At 37.9% G+C, this 25,816-nt stretch overlaps 1 protein-coding gene across 6 annotated transcripts in view; it reads right to left on the reverse strand.

Annotated features, from left to right (window-relative positions):
- Positions 1 to 7,706, reverse strand: part of UGP2 (UDP-glucose pyrophosphorylase 2) — a 54,433-nt gene extending 46,727 nt beyond the window's left edge. Inside the window, exons 1-2 of one of the 6 annotated variants that reach the window (XM_057741648.1) lie at positions 6,690 to 6,936; positions 808 to 1,840 (exon numbers count right to left, since the gene is read on the reverse strand). Coding sequence is in view for 1 of the 6 variants with exons in the window: in XM_057741646.1 (XP_057597629.1) it covers positions 5,674 to 5,692 (19 nt within the window). In the remaining 5 variants the exon portion in view is untranslated. Of the gene's footprint in view, positions 1 to 807; positions 1,841 to 5,334; positions 5,427 to 5,673; positions 6,010 to 6,689; positions 6,964 to 7,600 lie in introns of those variants that run through there. The other 5 variants (XM_057741650.1, XM_057741651.1, XM_057741647.1 and 2 more) reach the window with 5 other exon arrangements.
- Positions 7,707 to 25,816: the final 18,110 nt, after the last annotated feature.

Genomic DNA, 25,816 nt, shown 5'->3' on the forward strand with positions numbered 1-25,816 from the left:
GTTATTAATAGAAAGATGCATGCCTGGTAGTAGAATTTTAGAGACCTAAGACATATAGTTTCAATTAACAGTCACTGTGCCTGGGACAATCCAACAAATTACCCAAGACCAAGATGTGCACGATTCAAACACTATTACGCCAAGTTCAAAACATGACAGTTTAGAGAAGAAACTAGGCTGTGTCAAAAGGACACCAGTCTAGAAAACCAAGCTTCTAAAGAGATCCCAAGCAATCAAAAGGGTGGTAAGTGAATCCTATTTCCACATTCATTAAATCCCAAACCTCCAGAGGATCTCCCTCACAACTTTATTCTAATGTTGCTGGGGTTTTCCCCACCAGCATAAATTCTGGATATCAGGATGAATCGTATTATATAAAGTTAATACACTCAACTCTTAATTATTCATTTTTTTTACAAATAATCCAGAGTTAAACTTTCAAATATTTGTTTATATTAACTTTTCAGTAATGGATATATCTGACTTTTTGGAAACTCCTAATACCTGCACTTCCACAAAAAGTACCAAATACAACTTCATGGAAACTGGAAAATTACAATATATTAGTCTTTGACCCAGGACATTTTCATTATTAGGCCAACTAATGTTCCTCACACAAATTAAGTATCCCATTCTCTTAAAGTCACTAGAATTCATAAAGCTACTACAATCTTCCATGAAGAAAAATATACAGAGAATGTGAAGTGAATGTGAACTGTGAATGTGAACTGTGAAATGGTATTACAAGAAAACACCTACTGTCCAAAATTAACATCTTAACATCATAATTTCCCTTTTTCAATTTACCTTCAGAATATTAAGATGGCACTTCCAAGAAGTGTAATTTAATATTTCTTATTTCTCTAATGTCCAATTTCTTTTTTTCCTGAGTAGGCTTTCACAAATGAAAATCATCCATTTCACTAGAAGAAAGACCCAATTATCAAGAACAAAGACAATTTAACTATAGAGATTACAAGATCCATGTTGGAAAACAAAGTTTTCATCAACTCAACTCTTAATTTCTTTTAATTTTCCATTTATTACTGTGACTCTAAATTTAACTAAATTCCTCTCTCTCTAGCAACATAATGAATCCTAAGCTACATCTTTAAGAAAATAAGAAGTGTGCCTCAATCACTGCTTTGCCACCTCTAGTCCTGCCTCAAATCCATGTCACAACCTTCCTGGGCTGAAAACATCCTAATCATCTAAATAATCAGCAACAGGCTAAATTTGGTCTTAGGATTTAAGAAGAACAGGCCTATATCTGACCTCTACAACCAGGCCCCAGAATGCTCCTCACCCCTGTATTTATCAGAGACCCTTCCTGCTATAATTAGCTCAGCTAATCCTCTCTGGCTAGCTGCCACTGACCAAACAAGAATCACCACAAAAAGTCACAAAAAGAGAATTCCAACAAGTGGAAAACTTGACAGGCCTCAAATACTTTTTAAGTGACACAGAGGTACTCAAACGGCTTCCCCTGAAATATAAGAAAGTACCTCAATTTAAGAATGTTAAGAGGGCTTCCTAGGTGGCGCAGTGGTTAAGAATCCGCCTGCCAATGCAGGGGACACAGGTTCGATCCCTGCTCCAGGAAGATCCCACATGCCACGGAGCAACTAAGCCCGTGTGCCAAAAAAACAAACAAACAAAAATAAATAAACTACTCTCTTTTAAAAAAAAAAAAAAAAAGAATATTAAGAGACATTTTTATATAATTCAGATAAACAGTTTAAAAACAGTTCCTCCAGGCACTTCCCTGGTGGTCCAGTGGTTAAGGCTCCATGCTTCCACTGCAGGGGGCATGGATTCGATCTCTGGTTGGGGAACCATGCTGCATGGACAAAAAAAAATTTTTTTAATAAATAATTTTTTTAAAATTCCTCTAAATTACAGTATATGCATATAACACTGCCTTAGCTGGCTCGACGACAATAGGCCCAGCACCACTCATAAATTTCAAATCATGTAGGGAGATTGCCCCACAGCTCTCAGAACTTTTGAAAAACCAAATTCCAAATGGCACCGACTAACAAATCTGGCACAAGTCAGAGATGCTGATGACCCAGCAGGGTCACAGGAGGAAGTATTACCTCCAACTGTGATAAGGGGCCCTTTCTCACTCAAGTAGTAGTCACATTTATTTAGAATAACTGTGGGCCCTGCAATGGGCCCTGCAACCACCCCTGGGATGGAGAAAACTAGCAAATGGAGATGTAATTTCACAAGCAGACAGAAGGTGACTTGAGGGCAGAATACACCAGCTAGGGAATTAAGCCAGAGATCCAGTAAAGCATCCTCCTACAAGAAGGAATCTTAAGTGCCTGAGGAACACAGACTTGGGAGATGCCCAAAGAAAGATGAAACTTCTTCTGGCCAAGGAATATATACTGAGAATTCTCCTGCCAACTGACATTAAGTATTTTTATTAATTGAACATTTCTACCTAATAACTTACAGTCAAAGTGCTTGAGAATGGAGATGCCTAGCTTCCCTATAAAGCACATTTGCCTAGATTTGAGGGAAGAGATTCAAGCCGAGCATACAACCCCAGGTTCGAGGACATTCAAGCATATGTGTACGCAACACACAGGTGTAATACCCAGATCTGAATTTCAAGATCCCATAAAGGATACATGAGATACCTCAAAAGCTGGTACAAAAGTGTAAAGCAATTATATTCCAATAAAGAGCTTTAAAATATATACATATATACACATCTTTATTCGTGGCAAAATAATAGTCATCAAAATAAATATAAATTCCAATGTAAAAATAAAAAGGATACATGAGAAATCCTAACACAGTACACTGCATATTGTAAGAGCTCATAATTTTTGTTGTTGATTGCACTGTAATAAAAACCGTCATCAATTATGTATTCTCATCACTGTTCAAGCTTTCCCTCCAACCCCATACTTTACCAAAAATAAAAAAAAAAATTATATATATATAATATATATATCAACTTCCAAGTTGCTGTAGGCCTGAACACCAAACCTGAAATAGGGAAGTAAAGCACTGTCATAGGTGCCTTGATTCTGTCTCTGTTGTTGACATGTAGTTATACTTTTGGAGGCAATGCTATCCAAAAAGCCACCATCATTTTAAGAAAGGAAAATAAAATTTACTGGCCATCTAAATGTAACAAGTGCATTCACATAATTCATCTCATTTCAGCTTCTCAAAAACCCTGTGGCATAAGTATTAATACCCAAAGTTTATATAAGTAGAAACAGAGGTTCAGAAAAGTTATGTGTCTATAATCATGTTAGTAACAGGATTCAAACCTAGGTCCCTCCCTTTTATCTTTCTTAACATTTATGTTAGAGGTGTTAATAAACTACAACCAAAAATGTAGACTAAACTACTAAAAAGTACATGGAAAGTGCTGCATTTCTCATTTGTCATCCATGACAGATTCTTTCAGAGCATCCACCACTTTAAGACACTGTATTTCCCCCAGGGATATAATATTATCTTTGCCCACAAGGTACTTACAGTTTAACTGGAGAAAGAAACCATTGTTCCTAATAAGTTTTTAATGTAAGCAGCAACATGAGTTACTGGAAAGGACAGAGGGTTTAAACACATTTATATATGAATTTCAGTGCTTACTAGCTGTGAACTTTGGATAAGATACTTAAGTTTTCTCACCTGTAAGGTCATGATAAAAATCTTGTGAAGCTTAAGTGAGACAACATAGGAAAACAGTTTAGGGCCTTAAATTTGTTCAATCCTTTCCTTATGAAGTGGTACAAGCTAAGAGTCAATGAATGGAAATATTAATAAGTGCTATAGCAAAGATCAAACAATTTGATCTGCTACCAAAAAAAATTCAAAAACAAATATCCCAACCCTTATACTTAAAAACTGATCTGTGGAGGCAGCAGAATCATAAACCGATAAAGTTTTATCACTTAATCAATGCAGCAGAGTTAATTAAACATAGAGAGACTACACACTTAAGTACAAATTTAAACAATGCTAAACAGGAGCAAAATCATGTTAAAAATTTTTTTGGAGGGGAGAAGTGTCATCTTTTTGTGCAAAATTTGCCAACTTAAAAAGAAAACTACCATTTAGAGCAAATTGGATGGCAGCTAAATGCGATGTTGGACTGAATCACGGAAAAGTAGTCTAAGTCTGTAGTTAATAGTAATGTACTTGTGATAATTTCTTGGTTTTGACTTATGTGCAACTTTTCTAAAAATCAAGATAAAAAGCTTATTTTTTTTAAAAAGTGGATCACAGGGAAAGGAATAACAACATACACAGGTACTGCCACTTTATTCAGAATCTCCTGCAAACAGCCATTAACAAACATCAAAGGATGTGACATCAGTCAATGCACACCACCTCTGTAAACTTCTCTAAAGCATAACAAGGAACACCTGGAGTTTAATAATATTCTTAACTTTTAAAGAGAAGTGACTTGTCCACTTTTCTCTAGCATATTATTGCAACACTGTTGTTGTTACAAAACCCAGCAAACTTCTGACAGTTCCCTCTACTTTCTACTCTTGACTAAGACATTTATTCAATCTCAACATAAGCATCTCTCACCACATATAAGGCATAACATTAATTTAAAAGTCTAATGACAAGTGACATTTCTGAGCTTAGTGCTAAAGGCAGACATCAGTGTCCCATCTGTTTTCATAATAATGCAGGCAATCAAGTTCTCCTACTTTATTATACAAAACTCAAAGAAGAGCTAATAAAGTGATGTAAAACCTACTACGGCATTTTTATGCCCAGGGCCAAATGATGGCCATTACTGACACAAATTTTTTAAGTATGTTACATTTATTGAGAGCCACATTAAGTGGTTGTGAACTTTACTAGCTGTGTGTTCAGCAAGATGGCTGAAGCTTTCACACTCTGGGGTCTGCAAGAAAAGGGTTTACTTGCATACCAGAAGGCAAATCCTATGCTACAAACAGAGGTTTAAGGCAGCACCAATTTCAATGTGTACACATACACACAACGTTACTGCTTAACTCAGTTGAGAGGCATTCTCTAAACCTTTTTTTTTAACACACACGTCGAATTCAGAAAGCAATTTTCCAATTTCAAAGAAACTTTAATAATATTTACAGATTTCAAAGAAGGGAAAAAAATAAACAGCAATGCAGCAAAGTCATTTCTCCTGCTGAAATGACCTCCAGCTTCTACGAGTTTCGCAATAAGTGAATCTGAGACTCAGACCACGTACACACAAAACGGAGAAGCTGAGAACACTAAAGCTTCCCCAACAGTCCTGGCTAAACCCACCTGCCTTTCCTCAGCCCTCTCAGTTCCCCGTCCAACCGCACCCAGAGTTACCTTGCTTTCGACAGGAAAGAAAACAGGGATTAATCAGCAGCCAAAATCCTGCTCTATCGTCATTTACAGCCACTATCCCAGGGAGCCAGAGTGCTACTAACCTGATTTGAGGGAGGCAGAACTAAATGCAGCAGAGTACAGGAGTATAAGTTATACGTATCTGAAACGCCAACCCAGCAGCTCAAGACATCTCAAATGTCAATTTAACGAAAACGGTTTCGCAAATAGTATCTCAAATGAACATTTCCACTTCCAAACCACCCACCGACCTCTCGACTGCCTGTACCCAAATTCGGTACTGCTAAAGCAACCCGGGAGATAATAAGAAGCGTGTCTTACCTTGTACAAATCTCGACATTTTAGGGATTTATTAAAATACTCTGGCTTATATGTATATATATAAAAATATATTTAAATGTCTAGAGGAGTCACGCTATAGGGCAGGTTTCTCTTCCACCCCTGCTTTAACAACCGACGAGTTCTTTCTCTTCTATGTTTTGCCACTTAGGGGAGTATTTATTCAAAGCGACTAAAACTGCCTCTAAAAAAAAAAGAAAAGAAAATACACCCAGGAAAACCTTCCTCACTTCCAAGACAGAAACTTGGTGCGACCGAGTCGGCTTGGAACTCCAGGCTACACTGTACCCCTGACACAAACGAGGGCCAGCTGGAGGCTCCCGGAAAAGGTAAAATCACATGAACTTAAATTTCATCAATGAAAGAGGCGGATCTAGAGCGGCTACTTCACCGCCCCACGGGTCCCCACGCCCTCCGGGGCTGGACAGCCGCAGGCACAGGCGGGCCGCACTCCCGACTCCCCTCCCCTGGCTGCCTTCCGACCTCCGGACGGTTTCCCGGGAAACTCCGGCCAACAGCGGTCCCCGCCCCAGGAGGGATCGGGAGGCGGGGGAGGCCGACAAAAGGGGGGCGATGCAACCATTTCTACCAGACCATAAACATCCCGGTACTAGGAGGAGCTAAGAATTCGGCGCGCGGGCGCGCGGGGGCCTCCAGACCCCCACCTCCCCGCTGGGAGCGGCAGCAGCCCCGCCGCGGCTTTCTCCCGGGAGCGGCCGAAGGTTACAGCGCCCCTCCCCCCGCAGCAGACACTAGGGGGCCACCCGTGAAGGGAGAGCCCGTGTGCCGCCCCGACTCCGAGGGGCAGGAGCCCGGGAGGGCCCGCCCCGACCCTCACACATTCTAGTTCCTCCTGGCCGAACCCCAAATTCGGCCTCCGGGGCCAAACTGCGGGTCAGGCAGAGGGGTTCTACGCGCATCAGAGAGGGAAACACACTGACCCAAGGGTTGGTGGGAAGCCCGCCCCGGCCCCTCCCCAAACCGCCACAGAGACCCACCTTCCTCCTCTTCCTTTAGCAGCTGGGAAACTGGGGGCGTTTATGGCGCCCCTGGAAGAAGGCTCGCAGGCTGAGAAAATGTCACCTCTGAGGCAGCCTTCTCTCTCCCCCTTTCCCCTCACACATGCACACCTTGAGCCCCTCGCCAGTGGTCGCAGCCCAGCTTCTGACCCCCTCCGTCCACCAGGCTGCTGGCTGCAGACACCCAAAACCCCCACTTTCGCCTAAACACCTCCCCTCCCCCTCCATTTGGAGCAGCCCCCCTCAATGCGGAAATGTCCCTGCTGCGCGGACAGATAGTAGCAACCGCCAGTCAGGAGCCGAGGTGGATTTAGGGCCTGGCCAATGAGACGCGCGGAGGTGGCAGGGGGCGGGGCGTGTGCGGCCTGAGGGAGCCCGGCGGAGGCGGGCTCTGAGCCGAAGCCGGGATCCCGCGCGCGGGGGTTGCGCCTCCGGCGTCTGGGGCAAGGGATGTTTCACCAGTAGAACTCCGAGCCTTCCACAGATACTTCAGCAAGGGAGAGAACCTGAAGCACGAGTGGTTATTTTTATAGTGCTTAAAAATGTTTCCGCTTACCAGAGATTGAGGTAGATATCTATCCGGCGGGTAGAGCCAGAGCACCCCACGCAACTACCCTGAGAAAACCCAGGCCCTTCTCAGTAGACACAAACTCTACTCACACATCTGGTCTCGGGAGGGTGAATATGCGATAAAGAGTAAGCAGTTGGATGTGTGGGACTTACTAACAGGAGAAGGAATTTAGGGCATCGAAGAAAACGCCAAGTGAAGGCTCTCACACCAGAACCACCTCCCCGGTTCCTGTTCCTGTTCCTGTAGAGCTTTCCTCTGTGCTAGGCGTTTTTCTGATAAAAGGGGAAATGGCTTAAGTTACCCCTCAAAAGATGCTTACCTCTTAATAGACTCTTGAAATCCTCAAGGAAAGAGGATGTTAAAAGATAGAACGTTTGCAGTGACTCAGGGACTACAAGAGGGCCAGCCCAGCGCCCGCTAAATCACACCTGCTGTTGCCAACCCCACCTACCTGTATGACCCAGTGCGCCTGTCATGGGGTGTATCTCGCATTTTACAATTCATGACTAAACCCGCCTGCATCAGGACGAATGAATTGTCAGCGCTCTCTTTGGGTGCCTGCAATAAACTACTTCGTTCTAGAAGAGTTTGAGGCATTGGACAACACTAATCAAGGTAAAGTGAGCATTTTTAAATGACATTCTGTAAACAAACTATTTTTTTTAGTGATGCATATCGTATGGAAGTGTTATTGAAGTAACACAGAAAAGGCCAGTGATTCATTTGTTGTACTGGAGAATGATAACCCTTGGTACTATATTTCTTATGTGAAATCCAAAAACATAACACCCCAAAACCTCTCAGCTATAAAACTAATTTCCCCAAATAAAACCAAAGAAGTGTGTAAAATCCAAATGTCTCCATTTTATTTGTTTTTTTCATTTTATTTATTTATTTTTTGGGGGGGGTACACCAAGTTCAATCATCTGTTTTTATACACACATCCGCGTATTCCCTCCCTCGCCTCCTCCCCACCCTCCCGGTCTCAGTCCTCTAAGGCATCATCCATCCTCGAGTTGAACTCCCTTTGTTATACAGCAACTTCCCACTGGCTATTTTACAGTTCGTAGTATATATATGTCTATGCTACTCTCTCACTTCGTCTCAGCTTCCCCTTAATGTCTCCATTTTAATAGCAGCATTTGGGGACTGAAGCTCTTAATCAGAATCTCCACATCCTTTGTGTACAGTAGAGAAATTGTCCCGGCACTGAATAAGCAGTATTTATTCCTGAGCGTTAACACCAAAATAAAATACTACCAAAAGATTTAAGCCCCATAGGGTTGCTTAGCCTGCAAGTGGTAAAGTCGAAGAGTAGTGAAGAGTCTTTAATTGTACAAGGTTTTTTGTAAGAAGGATGATCAGTTATTTCCTACCTACATAGAAGATTAAGGGAGAGGAAGTGAGTTTTAATTGCAGCAAGAGTATTTGGTAAAACCTAAGAATTTTGACATCTTGATTTATGAGTGAATATATTTTGAGATATACTACCAAAGGATGTTCTACATTTGCTGCCTCAAGAAATCTCTGAAAAAGTAACTACCTGTCTTCAGTGGTTAAGTCTATATCAATTCAGAATCTGGCTCTTAGAGAAATAGCACTCTAGAAGCTATATTCTCAAATAGTATTTCAAATAGTGCCCTGTAAAATGGAATTTCTTTATACAGTGTTGTAAATTTAAATTCTGAACCCTTGAACATTTTGTAAAAGAGCCTCCTACTCCCTCAGAGCTACTAGAAACGCATGTGGAATTAAGGGGAGAAAAATCATGGCCGTGGAGAAGTTTCGAGTATGCTTAAAAGGCTGATGTCTATTTCTGAAATATATTTACACATTTCAATATCTGAAAAATCACTTTGTGTGTACGCTCGCATTCACGTTATCCTTTTTTTTTCATAATACACTACTGTGGAATTTTCCTTCAAGGTGTATGGTGTTGATATCTGTATCATAAGAAATTTGTAATGTGATGGATAGATTTACAGATGAAACCTTTGCAGAAACTTGTGGGGGACAGAATCTAAAGGAAGATGAAGATGGGGGCCTGGGGAGGAGTGTATGTACAGGGATGAGTTGGAATGAGACAGATTGTAAACTAAAAAGAAGCCTGGAAGCCCATTTTTCATTGGTACCATATATTACCATCCAAGGATGATATACATTCTGCCTATAATTTTTTCATTCCTTCTTTCTACTTCCCAATAGAAACATGAGAAAATTCAGTTTAATTTACCCATTTCTATGTTCTAGGATGTATAACAACCTTGCCATGTCTTTTTCTTTAGATAGGAACATTCTATCAACATAAGGAAACAATGGCTGCTGCCCTGTTTCTAAGCATACTTTTTGGTGCCTTTTTTGATTTAATGCTTGGCACAGTGTCTGGTACATAGCAAGCACTCAATAAGTGTATTCTGAATGACCAGTTTTGTGCCATTAACTCTTTTTAACTTGCAGTGTTGTATCCTATTCTCTGCTCTTTGAGAGCTGTAAATAAGATTAAATTTTAAATTTATATTTAGAGGTGAAGAATTTTTAAGTTTCAGTTATTTCCACCTAGAATGTGAACTTGGGCCAAATATAAGAGTAATAGCAGCAAACTCAATGTCCTGATGACTTTACAGTAAGCTTTGCTGACTACCCACCATAAGCATTGCCCAATATGGGGTAGTTTAGAAATTGCTAAAGTATGAAATAAGTGTACAGATCAGCAATGTGTGTGGTCTTTTAATTTTTTTCCTGTCTATCCTACCCCCTTTCCCCACACACAAGAAAATAAAGCAGTGCAGTTTTAGAGAACACGTCAGAGACATAAAAATTTCTATGTCATGCCCAAAGTGTTGAGCCAAGAGACCAGGCAACAGCTATACAGTAAACTGTTGCCCACGCTCGATATTGGCTCCCATCTGTACCCATCTAAATCCTAGGCCACCCACTGAAAGAAGAAAAAGGGGGCTACTGTTACTCAGAAGTTGCTGGTTATTGACTAGACCTGGCAATAGGGCATTTTACTTGAATCAAAAGGTAACCAAACAGGGTTAACTGGAAAAAGATATCAAGTAATATCTGTGAGACAGACCACTAAAAATGAATGAGTAGTCTAAAAAATGAACAATGTTTCCAAATACTTCAGGTAGAGAAAGACTTCATTCCTTCCTGTTGCCAACACCCTGTTGTTAATGAATCAGGAAGTTTTCTGAAACAAGTTGTGGATTTCAATTATGACATATCCTTCCACTTATTCATAGTATGATTTTTTAAATTACATTTGAAGGTTATATAACTTTATATGAAAACAGTAGCGATTACTTCAAATAAGATGTTTTAAAAAACAGGGTTGTCTCACATTACAGATAATTATCTAAAGAGTTGATAAACCAATCTTCCGACTAGTCTTAAAAGTCATTTGTCTCACAAAAATGCAGTTTAACCACAACATGCATTATCTTGTTCATGCTTATCAATAACTTCCCTCTGGGTTCTGCTTGGAAAGTTGCATAGAAGGTAGGTCTTTACTATGTTTTCTCTTGTTACTCTTGTTCTGCACGTTGCGGGGAGGAGAATGTTGGTAATAAATGGTGATGCCCTTAAATTATATGTCACTCATGTGCCAAACTGCATCTGCAGACCCCTCTTAATTATAGAGGCAGACTGAGTAGGCCCAGGAATAACCATAAAGAAATAGTCTATATTTGCTCAGAGTTTCTAATAAATACAGATCGTTATGTAATTACAGAAATACAAAAAATAATTGGAAATACAAAAAATAATTATATTTTTTGTATAATTCGGAAATACAAAAAAACTCACTAAGAAATAACACATCTCATACTAAAATCATAAGATAGAATAAACATTATACCACTTTTCTAAGGTGACATATGCATAGATGATGAAGTTACTTATTCTTATTGACTTTGAAATCCTCATACAGAAGAGCTGTTAAATAGAGAAGTATTCAGTTTAATCCTATTTTTTCTTCCTCTTTTAACCATACTAAAGATTTCCTGTTGTGCATTCTATCAAACATCTTTTGATGGTTTTCCAAACGTCTCTGTTTGGGTCTAGCTTATTAAATTTCCTGCCAGTGCCACCACACTGAGAAGGAAAGGATAAAGAACTTCTGTTCCCTAACTTAGTCTCAGGAAATTTATTTTAAGCATTTCACACCCACCACCCTAACTAAATATTAAAGAGAAGATCCTCAGGACTATTCTTTGGATGAAGCCTAAATAGCTAGGTAATTATAGGCCGTTAAAATGGGTAATATGATTAGCAAATAAAAAATAACTGTGCTTTTTCTTCCTTTGAATGAAAAAGAGGAGGAATGTCATATTAAAGATCATAGGAAAAAATGTGGTATATTGCTATTAAGTTCTGATACCCATTTTAATTGAACTTTTAAAAAAAACTCAATAATGATGTACAACTTTCAAGAAAAATCTAACAAATACCAAAATGTCCATGATGAATAGTAGTTATCTCCTGCTCTGCCCCTCTTTATTCCAGCCCTGTAACCCAGAGGCAACCATTTTTCTTCTGACACTTCCCTCGGTTATATCTGATTATTTCCAAATGTTTATTTTGCTATTTCTTTGGTTTCTGGATTTTAGGCATTGTATGTTTTGACTTCCTGTTGTGATATGTATGCACTTTGCTTACTTACATCACTGGCATTCTTTCCTCCATTGTATTAGTTTCCTAAACTTTGTAGAGCTGTGTTTCCCAACCTTTTCCTCATCATGACCCAGAGAGAAAATGATAATATTTGTATGCCATCCTGGGGTAACCCAGAGGGAATTTGTAGATATCTATATTGGACTTGGTGAAAAATCAACTGCTTTTTAAATATATATAAAGTAATGAAAATAAAAATAAATGCAAAGTAATATGGGAAATATTGAATTTGTATAAAATTCAGATGAAGTCTTTTCAAATTTTTGAATCAGAAATTTGAACTTGCCTGCATGAACATATTTTAAAATCAGGTTTTATGCTTGAAATAGCTATTCCGATCAAGACTTTCAACTGATAATCTTTTCATATTCTTGATAGTCACGGTGGTAGGCTGGATAATGCCCCCCAACAATATCCAGTTCTTAATCCCTGGGACCTGTGAGTGTTATCCTGTATGGTAACAGAACTTCAGAAATGTGGCTCATTAAGGATTTTCAAGTGGAGAGATTATCCTAGTTTATTTGGGTAGGCCCTAATTGTAATCACAGGTGTCCTTATTAAATGTAGACAGAGGGAGATTTGAAGACGGAGAAGAAAAAAAGCAACATGATGATGGAAGCAGAGGGAGAAAAGGTGATGTGATTCAAATCCATGAGCCAAGGGATGAAGAGCCACCAGAGGTGGAAAAGGCAAGGAAATGGTGTCCCTTAGAGCCTCCAAAGGTTGCATGGCCCCACTAACATCTTGATTTCGGCCCAGAGAAATCCATTTGGACTTGCAGAACTATAAGAGAATAAATATATATTGTTATAAACCACCTGGTTTGTGGGCATTTGTTTCAGTGGCCATAGGCAACTAATAGAGTCTCCATTCAGGAGGAACATTGCACAATTCAGTGATAAAAAAATTTTTAAACCATTTCTTTTGCGACCGTTCAAAAATGTATAATGGTTGATAGTCTATTCAAAGAATCTAACAGCTCTTTTTATTGACAAACACAATGATGAAACATAATGTGATAAAGGCAAATGGGTTTTTGAATTCAGCTGAACTTTTTTTCTAGCAAGTATTTTAAAATAATGATGAAGCTTTAATTTGTAAAACACATGTAGATTGTTGGATCAATCAGACCAAAACGACTTTGGATGTGCCCATTAATAGGGCACATCAGCTGCAAACAATCAGAAGTATCTGATGTCTGTGAATTCAGAGTTTCAGAGCCATCTAGGAGCTTCATGCTGGCTGCAATGTGCTGAGCACAGCCAAGGATGTAGTCTACCATCTGGACATCTTCAGCAGCCAGCTGCTGAGCATACTGCTATTCACCTCGGATAAGGGGTCTGTGGAACTACTGGACGTTATTCATCATCCATTCCACCTGTAGAGACTCTGTTCTTCTTGGGCCATCCTCTAATAAAGCCTGCAAGAGCCTGGAGGCAACCAGTCCAGGGGTTCCCAACTGCCTGCCCCAGGCCTGAAAAGCTTAATATCATGCTTCAGAGCTGTAAGCCATTCGAAGCATAGAATTAGAAAATTCTGGTCTATATTACCACCCCACCACTGCTGGGAAGCAGACCAAGAAAATGAGAATTTGGAGCAGAGAGCAGTGCTGGGAGAAAGAGAGAGGCTATTCTCAATTATCAGTGACTTTTGAAAAGAATTTTACAGAGAAAACGTTAGAGATTGACAAACCTATTAAAGTTCTGGCTTTGCATGGATCTGTTCAGTAACAAATTAAAAACTAAGATTATTCAAATAATAGAAATAAATTTACTGAAGACTACTGTCTGAATTTTAAGCATCACAGACAGATTCAGAGACTTTAAGATGTTTGATATGTAAGCCTTTCTAACACAGACCAGCATGGGATGGAGACTGGATAAAAGCACAAATGGAATAACAGGATAATGAAAGAAAAAAGGGCCCAGATAGACCAAAAGTTTCCTTAAGCCATGTTAACTTGAGGGTTTTACCATTTTCCTAGTTAGAAGGGATAAAACAATGCTAATTATTTGAACTCCCTTAGGCATTATTTTTTAAATGGCTTTTTCTCAATGTAGTGAACCCAAATGATAACAGTCTAGATTCTAGAGTCCAGAGAGACTTAGGAAGTAAGCAGAATTCCTTGTTGTATAGGTAGGTATACTAGATTAGGTATGTTATACATTACAGTTGAGCCTTGAACAACATGGTGGTGGTGGGAGAAGCGCCGCTGACCCCACCAGTGCAGTGGAAAAATCCACCTACTGCTATTTCTGCCTCAAAAACAAAGAAGTAGGAAGCTGAAACAATTTACATAGAATCAGGACTGAAACTCTAGTCCTTAGGATTCTACCTATTGTGATCTCTAATCGAACACAAACTCTCCCCCACACTTTGTTAATTTAAAGATCTGTAAAATGAAAATAACAGTACTATATTTATTGAAAAGAAATCTGTATAAGTGGACCCCTCTAATTCAAACCCTTGTTCAAGGATCAACTGTACATGATCAATCTCTAAAGCTGTAAATACTGAAGTCCCTTCAGAAGAATCCCAACAAGATATGTATCATCATCCAACGGTTTTTCTGATTGTTTGTTTTAATTTATTGGTGTTTTTTCTGTTTCAGGTTCTTATAATAGTATTGGTTTCTAGGGAGGCAGAAGAGTATATTGGAAAAAGCAGACTTTAAAAAACAGCCTATTTTTTTATTTTGAGTTGTGCCGCTTAGAACCTGAAAACTCTGGATAAATTCTGTGCTTAACTTTATGAGTCTTCGTTTCCTCACCTGAAGATGAGGTTAATAACTAATATCCTGTCTTGCCTCCTACAGAGTTATCATAAAGGTCATCTCACTCAGTGTTGGCAGGGTATGAGCAATGATGATGATTTCCACTGATGGTTGCCTGTATTGCCTTGCCATAATGTTACTCTCTTTAGTGTTGTTACTTGATTGTAACTAATTATTAAATATCTATTTTCGCTCCACAGACTGTAAGCTCTTTGAGAGCAAGGACCATATCTGTCTTGTATCCCTAGAGCGTATCACAGCATTTGGCACAAAATAGGCACTCAAAAGAAATTTGCTGAATGAATTATCAAATGAGATATTTATGAACTTTAAAAGCTGTAGAGTGCTATATTGGTCTATATTAGAGTTTTTCCATTATTTCTTCAGGAAACATGTTTGGGATGGCAAATAGTCAACTTATAAATTTACTTTTAGAACACAAAAGGAGGCATTTCAAAACAAGTCTGTTGTGATAGAGTGTTTGCAGAGATGGCCACAGTTCTTCCCACCCCTGTGCCCTGCTTCTTTTCAACATCACTTTGTCACTCTTTCCTTTAAGAGGTAGAGTCTTTCCCCCCCAACACCTTGAGTCTGGGTTGGTCTGGTGACTTTCTTTGATCAAAGAAAATGGTCATAGAATGACCAGCTCTCCTAGATTCAAACACTTGATAAGGCTTTTTTGAATACGGGGGTATAAATAAATGAATTAACTAATCAAAAAAAAAAAAAAAAAAAAAAGAATGAAGCAGAAGTGATGTTGTGTGATGTCTAAGCCTTAGCCTTAAGAAGCTTTTCAGCTTTTAGTCTTCCCTGTTGGAATGTTGCCCTGAGACCACCATATGAAGAAGCCCATTCTAACTTACTAGAAAATGACAGCCCACCTGAAGTAGAAACAAGTGTTTCTAGTTGAGGCCCCCTAGACCACCCAGCATTAACTGCCAGACATGCGTTGGAGCCCATCTTGGGCTCTAGCTCTGGTCAGGCTGCATGAGTCAAACTGACCATATGAGTGACCCAGATAAGACCAGTAGAAGAATCACCCAGCTAAGCTATATCCAGTACATGTATTGTTACACAGTACAAGATAACTGATAGACCCATAAGTGTAGTATCAAGGAGAAATCAAACCGTGATCATTTACTCTTTAGCCCCAGAACTGCCCTTAATCTTTGCACACTGGGACTGTGTTTTTCAGCCCACTCATTTCTCACCTCTAAACTCTGTTTTCTAAATCGTAAGAGAGTTCCTTTGATCACTTTTTTTGTTAAATCAATGTCCCTCCACTTAGAGATCTACTTTACAGCTAGAGCTTTTCAGGTTCTTTGAGTGGAAAAGACAGGTATGGGTTTTAAAATGTATTTTTAAACACAATTTTAAATATATTGCTTTGAAGATTCACGGTGTATACAAGGATATTTCTTGCAGTGTCTTAATAGTAAAAGCAAAGATACAACTCAAATGGACTAATAGCAGAATAGTTAAATTATAATAGGTATGTTTTAAAGCAATACAAAATGATGCTGTCATTCATTAAAAGATGTGGTGGTTGTATTGATATATATATTGACATGGGAAATGTTCCTTTTATCTTAAGTAGGGAAAAAATCCAATTTCATATCCCAGTTAAATCTCATTTACCCCCCCAACGCCCCCCCCCCCCGACCCCATTATTTTTGCTCAGTCTTTACATGTGACTCCAGGAACCTGCAGTGGAGGGGGAAGCATGGTCTGCATTTTCATTCATCTTCCCTCTCCTTCTGGCAGTAGTTCCTCAGGAGTTGGGAGACTGGAGGAAAAATGGGGAAGAGTGATAAATATCTGTTTAGTGCACTGGGTTTGCAGTTACAGTTCTGTGTTTGTTGTTCCTGTTTTACTTCTATATGGCAGAGATGCAAATGCCAACTTTCTAATGCAGCATTTACATGATTTGTGGGGACAGGAGGAGGGTGCTTGCAGGCCTTCCATTAGTGCAGTTCCCTGACCTGGGAAATCTGGTGCAAACTTGACTTCTACCCTACTTCAGCTCTTACAACTGGTAATACACCCCATAGACTCTTGCTACAAGGATAGCCTTACCCAAAGATCACTCACTTAGATGGAACATTAGCATAATGATTTAAATCCTGTTACCTTCTAAGGAGTCTATTGGGTAATGTGAAAATCCTACTTCCCTGTCACACCAAGTAGTCTGATAACATACTTCTCCTCTGCTTCCTACTTTTCACCCTTGCCATCTCTTTCTTTTCTCCTTTCTCCACTTAAAGTAGTACTGGGCAGATCAGCAAGAAGGCTACCTAAAAAATATCCAACAGTTGAGGTTGATGTTGGTCTTCCCTTCTTGTGAGAAGTGATTTTCAGTCTTCATACATCACCTGGTTTGGGAGGTAGGAAACCTGCTTCCCTGCACCCCATGGGAAAGATGCTGTACTCTGGCCTACAGCAATGCTGACAATTTCTGTTTGCAGCATCCTTCCTCAATCTTCTAGTCATAGACACTGGAGATAGGTGGGGAAGGGCTGGGGTTGGAAGTGGCAAAGCTCCAATTATTGAGGCTTTCACTTTAAAATGAAAGATAACACCTCTTTGTGCTGAGCTTGACATATCACCAACTCGGGCGGGCGTGCAATGCAATAAATCCCACTCAAATCCTATGACATATCAAAAAAGGTTTCAGGAAACAGAAAAATTCAAGGGGTGTAAATAATTAAAGAGTAAAATAAAATGTGAAGGAAAATGAGTTTTCAGGTGAAATGTGTTCATGAAAAACAGAACTGGATGACAAACCATTTTATTTTTCACATTCTTATGAAATTTCAGAGCCCAATTTCATTCATTTATTCATTCAACAAATATTCATTGAATACCTACAGTCACCAATGGGCCGTGTGTTTATGATAGTGAAGTTGATAGAGAAGTTCCTGACCTAAGTGTGGGTGACAGACAATAAACAAGTAAATAAAATAATAATTAGTTAAATATTGCAGGTTGAATGAAAAGCTATGAAGGAAATAAACAGAGTGCTGTGATCCAGAATAAGAGGGAGCATTAATATGGTAAGGTGGTCAAGAAAAGCCTATCTGAGAGGTGGCATTTAGACTGCTGCCTGTTGGGGCTCAAATCCAACCCACACAGTGCTCTCCAGAAGAGTACCTTTTCCTAATTCACATAGAATCCGTGTGTGGGTTAACATGGAGGCTCTGAACATTTAAGCCGAAACCTGAAAGATAAAAAGGGAGTTAGCCATATAAAGACCAGAGGAAAAAGTGTGCCAGATAGATAGAATAGCAATTACAGAGGCTCTGAGATAGAAGGAGCACTGTGTATTCTAGGAGATGACAGGAAGCTGGAGTGAAGAAATAAGTGAGTGAAGAGTGGCAAGAGGCAAGAGATGAGTCTGGAGAAGTAGGAAGGAATCAGACATGCAGGGCTGGCTGTATAGGTTTTGGATTCTATCCTATCCTTTATTTAAAGCAAGGAACTGACGTGGTCTGGTTTTTTTTATAGAGTATAGAGCTGTATTTTGAAGATAGAAATAGGAATTGGTGATGACCTGGATGAAGGGAGAATAGGATGAAGAAGGAGGAGTCATGAGGAGTGAATTAAAAGGGAAGAGTCAAGGGTGGCAGTTCATCATAGCACCAGTTATTGAGATGGTCAAGGCTAAAGGAGATCCTGATTTAGAGAGAGAAAATTCATTTTGGTCATGTTCCGTTTCAAATACGTAGGAGACATATGAGAGGATGTCAAGTAGTTGTTTAAAGATGTGATCTGGAGCTCAAAAAGGATTCTAGCCTACCAATGTAAATTTAGGAATTGTCAGCAGATAGTTTTTAAAGCACGAGAATTGATATAGGGAGAAGGCATAGAGAATAGAAAAGAGGGTACAGGAACTCCAACATTTAGAGGTCATATAGAAAAAGAAAAACATGTGAAGGAGAATAAGCAAGAGTAACCAATTATTTAAGAAAACCAGCATAGTGTGCAGTATAGAGCCCAGAGAGGAGCATATGAGAAAAGGCCAATTATGAGAGTTTAATTTCTCTGAGCACAGAGAGAGTCAGCCAAATAGAGGTTGTCAATTAGCTTTCCAGGAGTGATAGGGAGATTGACTTAGATTGAAGCTTGCCATTTATCTTAGCAATGTTGATTATAAGAAGGCAGTTATAAACTTCAAAGTTCTGAGAGAAAATTAACTCCCAACCTAGAATTCTATAGACAGACAAAGCATTCAAGGATGAGGGCAAATTAGGGAATTTTTCACCTTTTTTGACCTCTTATGTACCTTTTCAGGAAAAAAATGCTTAAGGAAATGTTCTAGCAAAATGAAAAGAGAACTCGGGAAGGAAACATGGAAAGCCAATAATAGAATCTGCTCTAGAAATGCAGTAAAAAGATATTTCAGCACAAATATTTATACCTTAAAGGTGATCAATAGTAATAAGAACAGAAAGTTAGCAGGATCTCAGAAGAATGTCTTTAAGAAAAAGATAGATTCATTTTATGAAATAGCATGATTAAAAACCTTAATAATCTTAATTATAGGGTGACATATGCTTCTCCTGTCATCAACCAAAAAAAGGCAATTAGAATCTTTAGTAAAGGCAAAAATTGTATAACCCATGGTCCAAAGATGAAACAAACTAACATGCCATTATTATGAGTAATCAATGGACATATGAAAAAAGAGAATCCATTTGACATTAACACTTAGAACATTCTCTTTCAATAAGCAAAGATTTAGTAACATGCTTTACATTTCTTTTTTTGAAAGTTCAATTATTCTGTTGATTCAGCAGTGAATAAGATTTACGAAATTGTAATACTGAAAAAAATCACTTTTCAAAATAAATTTAAAGACAAATGCAAAAGACAATTATTCTAACAGTAAATATTTTAAGTATTGACTGTGTAAAAGTAGTGGTACAGCTAATGCAAGTTGGGAAATGGAGGGAAGTGAAAGGATGCAAATGTATTAATCTTACCTAACAGAGGAGTCAAGAGACATTTTCTAAAGTGTGGATAGACACTTTCTAATGGTAGATCAAGAAATAGAGGTTTAAGTATATTTAAAGCAATTAAGTAACAAATAACAGTTAATGTACTATAATAAAAATTGCAAAGAAGAGACTGTGGGAAGAAAAATGGGGGCTAATATAATTAAGCCAAATTTTTATTGTTCTTTTTCAAAACGTGGAGTCAATTTTAAAAATGTCAGGAATTGAACCGAAATGTGGCAGTATGTGTATATTATTTTCCAATATGGAGGTAACTATCAGAAATACTAAAAACAGCTTGATGGAGCTGTTTTTAGTACTGTGGGAGTGAAATCAAGGTAGAGAGTTACAATCTACATTAGAAGGGAGAAGAAGAAAAAGTTTGATTAGGTAAAATTGGCAAAACTTTTATCAGATGTTTGTGTATGTGTGTGTGTAAAATGTATTTCCTCCTTGGGTCCTGGTCGAAAAAGTGCTTTAGGAAGTAGAACTAGGTTGTGGACAATAGTTGGGCTGCATTTTTATCTTTTATTTTTCTACTCATCTGTTCGAGTTTTTAACTTCTGCATGTATTACTTTTATCACAGTAATTTAAAATGTATCTTTTTTTAATACATAAAAAAATACAAATTCATAAGCTTCCATAACATAATGTATATTTCCTAACAAAAGCAAATATTGGGCAATTTTCTTAAAAAACAAAATGACAGGCAATCTTACCATCACTTAGCAAAAAGGAAAAATTAACAGTAAGTTTTAAAGATTACTTAAGGCTCAAGAGAGGGAAGGCTGGGGCAGGGCCAAGAATGTAAGACTTTAGGAGTCCAGGCAGTGGATTAAGTAAGAAGAAGATGAAGCAAGAGAAATCAAAAAGTTTAAATATCACTGTCACAATGTAAACCAGTGCTGAGAATGATCTTGAATCAACAAACAATTTAACCTTATTGTCTCTATGTGATGTTTCACCTGTCAGTGAACACTGTAATTACTTGCATTTGTATGGTGACTTTCAACTTTCCTCAATTTACCCTTACAGCAAATAGGAGACAATTTTTCAGTACCTGCTTGCCCAGATCCTCCCTTTTCTAAAGCTTCTACTCTGTTGGGGTGAGACCTCTGTGGCCACATACACTTTGTGACCTACCAACTAGCCATACCTACTTTGACCAAGGAGAGATTACTGACCCAATTTGTACTGGTCAGACTTTCTCTCCTAGGAGTTTGGAGTTAGAACTCAGAAACGCTGGTCATTTTGTATTGGTCACTTGAGGAATAAGGGTGTCACTCTGGGGCAACCATATTTGGCCCATTGATACACAGAAAAGAATTCATCTGCCTAAAAAAGGAAAGAATAAAGCATAGAGGAATGGCTATTAATTCATTAAGTCAACAAATACTTATGAAGTACTTGCTGTTCTAGGTACTACTCTAGGTACTAGGGATAGAGCAGTGAATAAAACCAAGTCTGTGTCCTTGTGGTATATATTCTTGGGAGCGGGAGGCAGATGATGAACAAATAAATATTTAAGAAAATGTCAAGTAATATTGGGTTGGCCAAAAGGTCCGTTTGTTTTTTTCTGTAAGATGGCTCTAGTAGCACTTAGTTGTCTTTAACTTCATTCAAAACAATTTTGTTAAATTGTATTGTGACAGCTGTCATATCAGCATGCATTAAAAAAAAATAAAACATCAAAATTGGTGAATTTTTGTGTAGCCATTTTAATATTGAGGATGCAAGAAAAAAAAGGAACATTTTCAGCATATTATGCTTTATTATTTCAAGAAAGGTAAAAATGCAACTGAAACACAAAAGAAGATTTGTGCAGTGTATGGAGAAGGTGCTATGACTGATTGAACATGTCAAAAGTTGTTTGCAAAGTTTCGTGCTGGAGATTTCTTATTGGATGATGCTCCACAGTCAGGTAGATCAGTTGAAGTTGATAGTGATCAAATTGAGACATTAGTTGAGAACAATCAACATTATACCACATGGGAGATAGCTAACATACTCAAAATATCCAAATCAACTGTTGAAAATCACTTGCACTAGCTTGGTTATGTTAATAACATTGGTATTTGGGTTCCACATAAGTTTAGTGAAAAAAACCTTCTTGGCCGTATTTCCATATACAATTCTCTACTTAAATGTAATGAAAACGTTCCATTTTTAAAATAAACTGTGATGGATGATGAAAAGTGGATACTGTACAATAATGTGGAAGGGAAGAGATCGTGGGGCAAGCAAAATGAACCACCAACAACCACACCACAGGCTGGTCTTCATCCAAAGAATGTGATATTGTGTATATTATGGGATTGAAAGGGAGTTCTCTATTATGAGCGCCTTCCAGAAAACTGAACGATTAATTCCAACAAGTACTGCTCCCTATTAGACCAACTGAAAACAACACTCAGTGAAAAGCATTTGAAATTATTCAACAGAAAACGCATAATCTTCCATCAGGGTAATGCAAGACCACGTGTTTCTTTGATGACCAGGCAAAAACTGTTACAGCTTGGCTGGGAAGTTCTGATTCATCTGCCATATTCACCAGACATTGCGCCTTTGGATTTCTATTCATTTTAGTCTTTACAAAATTATCTTAATGGAAAAAATTTCAATTCCCTGGAAAACTGTAAAAGGCACCTGTAACAGTTATTTTCTCAAAAAGATAAAAAGTTTTGGGAAAATGGGATTATGAAGTTGCCTGAAAAATGACAGAAGGTAGTGGAACAAAAGGGTGAATACGTTGTTCAATAAAGTTCTTGGTGGAAATGAAAAATGTGTCTTTTGTTTTTACTTAAAAACCGAAGGCACTTTTTGGTCAACCCAATAAAAGTGTTTATGAAGAAAAATAAAGGGTAAAGGAAGAAATTTTGACATTGGAATCAGGGAAGGCCTCTCTGAGGAAGCAATTGAGCAGAGACTTGAACCATTTGGGGAAGCAAGCCAAAAATATATCTGGAGGAATTGCTTTCCAAGCTTCAGTTCTAGGACATGCAAAAACTCTGAGTTGGGAACATTCTTGGGAAGTTTAGGACACACAATGGTAAGAAGAAAGAAAAAAAAATCTATACTTCAATAAAGGTAAAGAGGAGATCTTAAAAACATCCAGAGAGAAAAGATAGATTACCTAATCATTAAATAAATAGGTTAAAGATGGCCTCTGTATATTGCTTCCTATGTTTTTTACTTATTCACAGCAGGCTAGGACCATTAGATCAAAACCCACCCGTGCTAAGCTCAAATTTTTATACATCCAATTTGCTTTAAGTATAGGCCAAATAAGCAGATTTCTAGCCACTTAGATACTACCTCCTTGACATACTGCATGAAACTGTACCCAACCTCTTCTAGCTATACATAAGACAAACCATGTAGCTATAAAAGACCCCAAACTGCTGCTGCCCTTCCAAGATCTCTGACCCAGAGATTCCCCACTTTACCACTGAGTGACATATCCTAGACATGTAGTCCCCTCTTTGATTCCTCTCTCCTTGGGAGTTTGACTGCCCTTTTTCTCTTATGAGTGGTGGCCCCATGCTGCTGTCTCTGGAAAATCTCTTGCTATGAGTAATTTCTCCTTTCATGCAGTCCTGTCCAAGTGCCATCTAATAAACATTGTGCAGTACTGCCATCTCATGGTTCTGTCTTTTCCTTGATATGTTTAGAAATCTTTGAACTCACCATACCAATAGAACAAAATTAGATTAAAATTGACTTCTCAGTTGTAACAATATAAGTCAGAAGACAATGGCATAATATATTCCAAGTAACAAGAGCAAATAAATGCCAGCCTAAAATTTTATACCCAGCTAAACTATAACTTGAAAGCCCAAAAACTGAGAATCCCTACTAAAGGATATACTTCATAATTAAATAAGTTATACCACAAAGAGGGAATGAGATACCCCTCCTCAAAAGAAAAGAATAGCAGTGGGCAATGGGAGCAGGTAAATGGATGGGGAAAATCTAAACGTATTATTCATATAAAACAATGATGATAATAATGACTCGGAGTACAAAAGTAAGATGAAGCTAAAATACTAATGGTAATAACATGTACAGTGGGGTAGAGTGAAGATAAGGAAAACTACTCTAGGCCCTTGTTTTATTCATGATCAAGGTAGATATATTTATCAATTTCAGACTGTAAATGTTTATATTAGGATGTAAGTAAAGAATATATGTAAAATGTACTACTCCAAAATACAATAGAGAGTAAGGTAAAGCAAGAGAATAAAGCAGATTTTTTAAAGGAAAAAGGCTTTTTTTTTAACTTTTACTCCTGCTTTCTTTGGACTTCCATTTGCATGGAATATCTTTTTCCATCCCTTTACTTTCAGTCTATATGTATCCCTTGGTCTGAAGTGGGTTTCTTGTAGGCAGCATATAGAAGGGTCTTGTTTTTGTTTCCATTCAGCCAGTCTGTGTCTTTTGGTTGGAGCATTTAATCCATTTACATTTAAGGTGATTATTGACATGTGTGTTTCTATTACCATTTTCTTAATTGTTTTGGGTTTGTATTTGTAGGTTTTTTTTTAACTTTTAAAGAGAAAAACATGAAATAAAATAACTAAATCCAAATATATCAGTAAATGGACACAACTCACCAACTTAAAAATAGACATTGTCAGATAAGAAAAAAAAATATAACAATGTACCTGAATTGAATTTACAGGAACTATGTCTAACATGAGGACATAGAAATACTGAAGTAAAAGAAGTTCTACAGTAAGTCAAGAGAAAAAAATTTAAAGGATCGGAAGGAAATGAATAAAAACCATCATTATTTGCAGATGATATGATTGTCTACATAGAAAAATCCAAGACTCTGCTGAAAAATTTTTAGAGAATTTGTGAAAATGTCTGGTACAAGATTTATATACAAAATTTAAATGCATTTTATATGCAATTAGGAAAATAATATTTTGAGATAATTTTTATAATAGCAAGAAAGAATCATAACATCCTTTGGATATTAGGCATGGCCTTATAGAGAAAATTATAAAACTTTACTGAACACATAAATATATTGAGAAATATAAGCACGGCATTGGCTAGAAAGACAATATTGTAAAGAAGATGTCTTTCAAAATTGATCTATCCAAATTAATTTCAATTGAAATCTTAGATAGATTTCTTTTAACTTGACAAGCTTGACAGAATTTATATGGAAATTCAAAGGCTCAAAAATAGCCAAGATACTCCTCAAGAAAAACTGGGGAAGATTTGCTCTATTACATATCAAGACTTATAAACTTATATTAAGTAACACATATTGCCAATGGTCCAGCAATAAAAAATTGACTAATGGAACTAGAATAGAGTCAAGAAACTGATCCATACGTATATGGTAACTTGATTTATTCCAGATGGGTACTATAGATGACTGAAAAAGGATAAACTTCAATAAATGGCACTAGCTTTTGAATTGCTTACCTTCAGTTTTCTTGTTAAATGAGATCATAAATGTCTACATTGTTTAAACTACTGTTAGATTTTTCTGTTACTTGAAGCCCAAAGAATTCCTGATACAGGTCCTAGAATCCCTTGGCAAAGGACATGTGATTAAAATGGCCCAGTCAAAATGGATCCTGGAACTTGTTAAGGAACAACAGGGAAGAGACTATGCCTCTTCTACTAAATTTGAATCTGAGTGAATACGTGCCTGAAGTTTCTGGGGACTACCACATGGAATCTTAGAGCAAAGCCAACACAGGGAAAGGCAGAGTGAAGGATGAAGAGTAACTGAGTCTTGGTTACAGAGTTTGAACCTTTTAACTAAGACCCTCCTTCTCCTGTCTACACATGGACGTTTCAATTATGTAAGCCAATAAATTCCTTTTCATTTATTTAAGCCATTTTTAGTTGAATTGCCTGTCTTATGCAAGGGAAATAATCTGACTATAAATGGTAAACTTTTCATAGATACCATGATCATACCACTGAATTTTTTAATGTTGGTGGCTAAAGATGGATGTGACTAATAAAACCAATGTACAACCAATATATAGATGAAACCACAAGAGCAGTAACTGGTTTGATTGAAATATTTGGGTCATGGTAATATTTATATCTTTTGAAAAT

Source organism: Hippopotamus amphibius, chromosome 7 (assembly GCF_030028045.1).
Source record: "Hippopotamus amphibius kiboko isolate mHipAmp2 chromosome 7, mHipAmp2.hap2, whole genome shotgun sequence".
Classification (NCBI taxonomy): Eukaryota; Metazoa; Chordata; class Mammalia; order Artiodactyla; family Hippopotamidae; genus Hippopotamus; species Hippopotamus amphibius.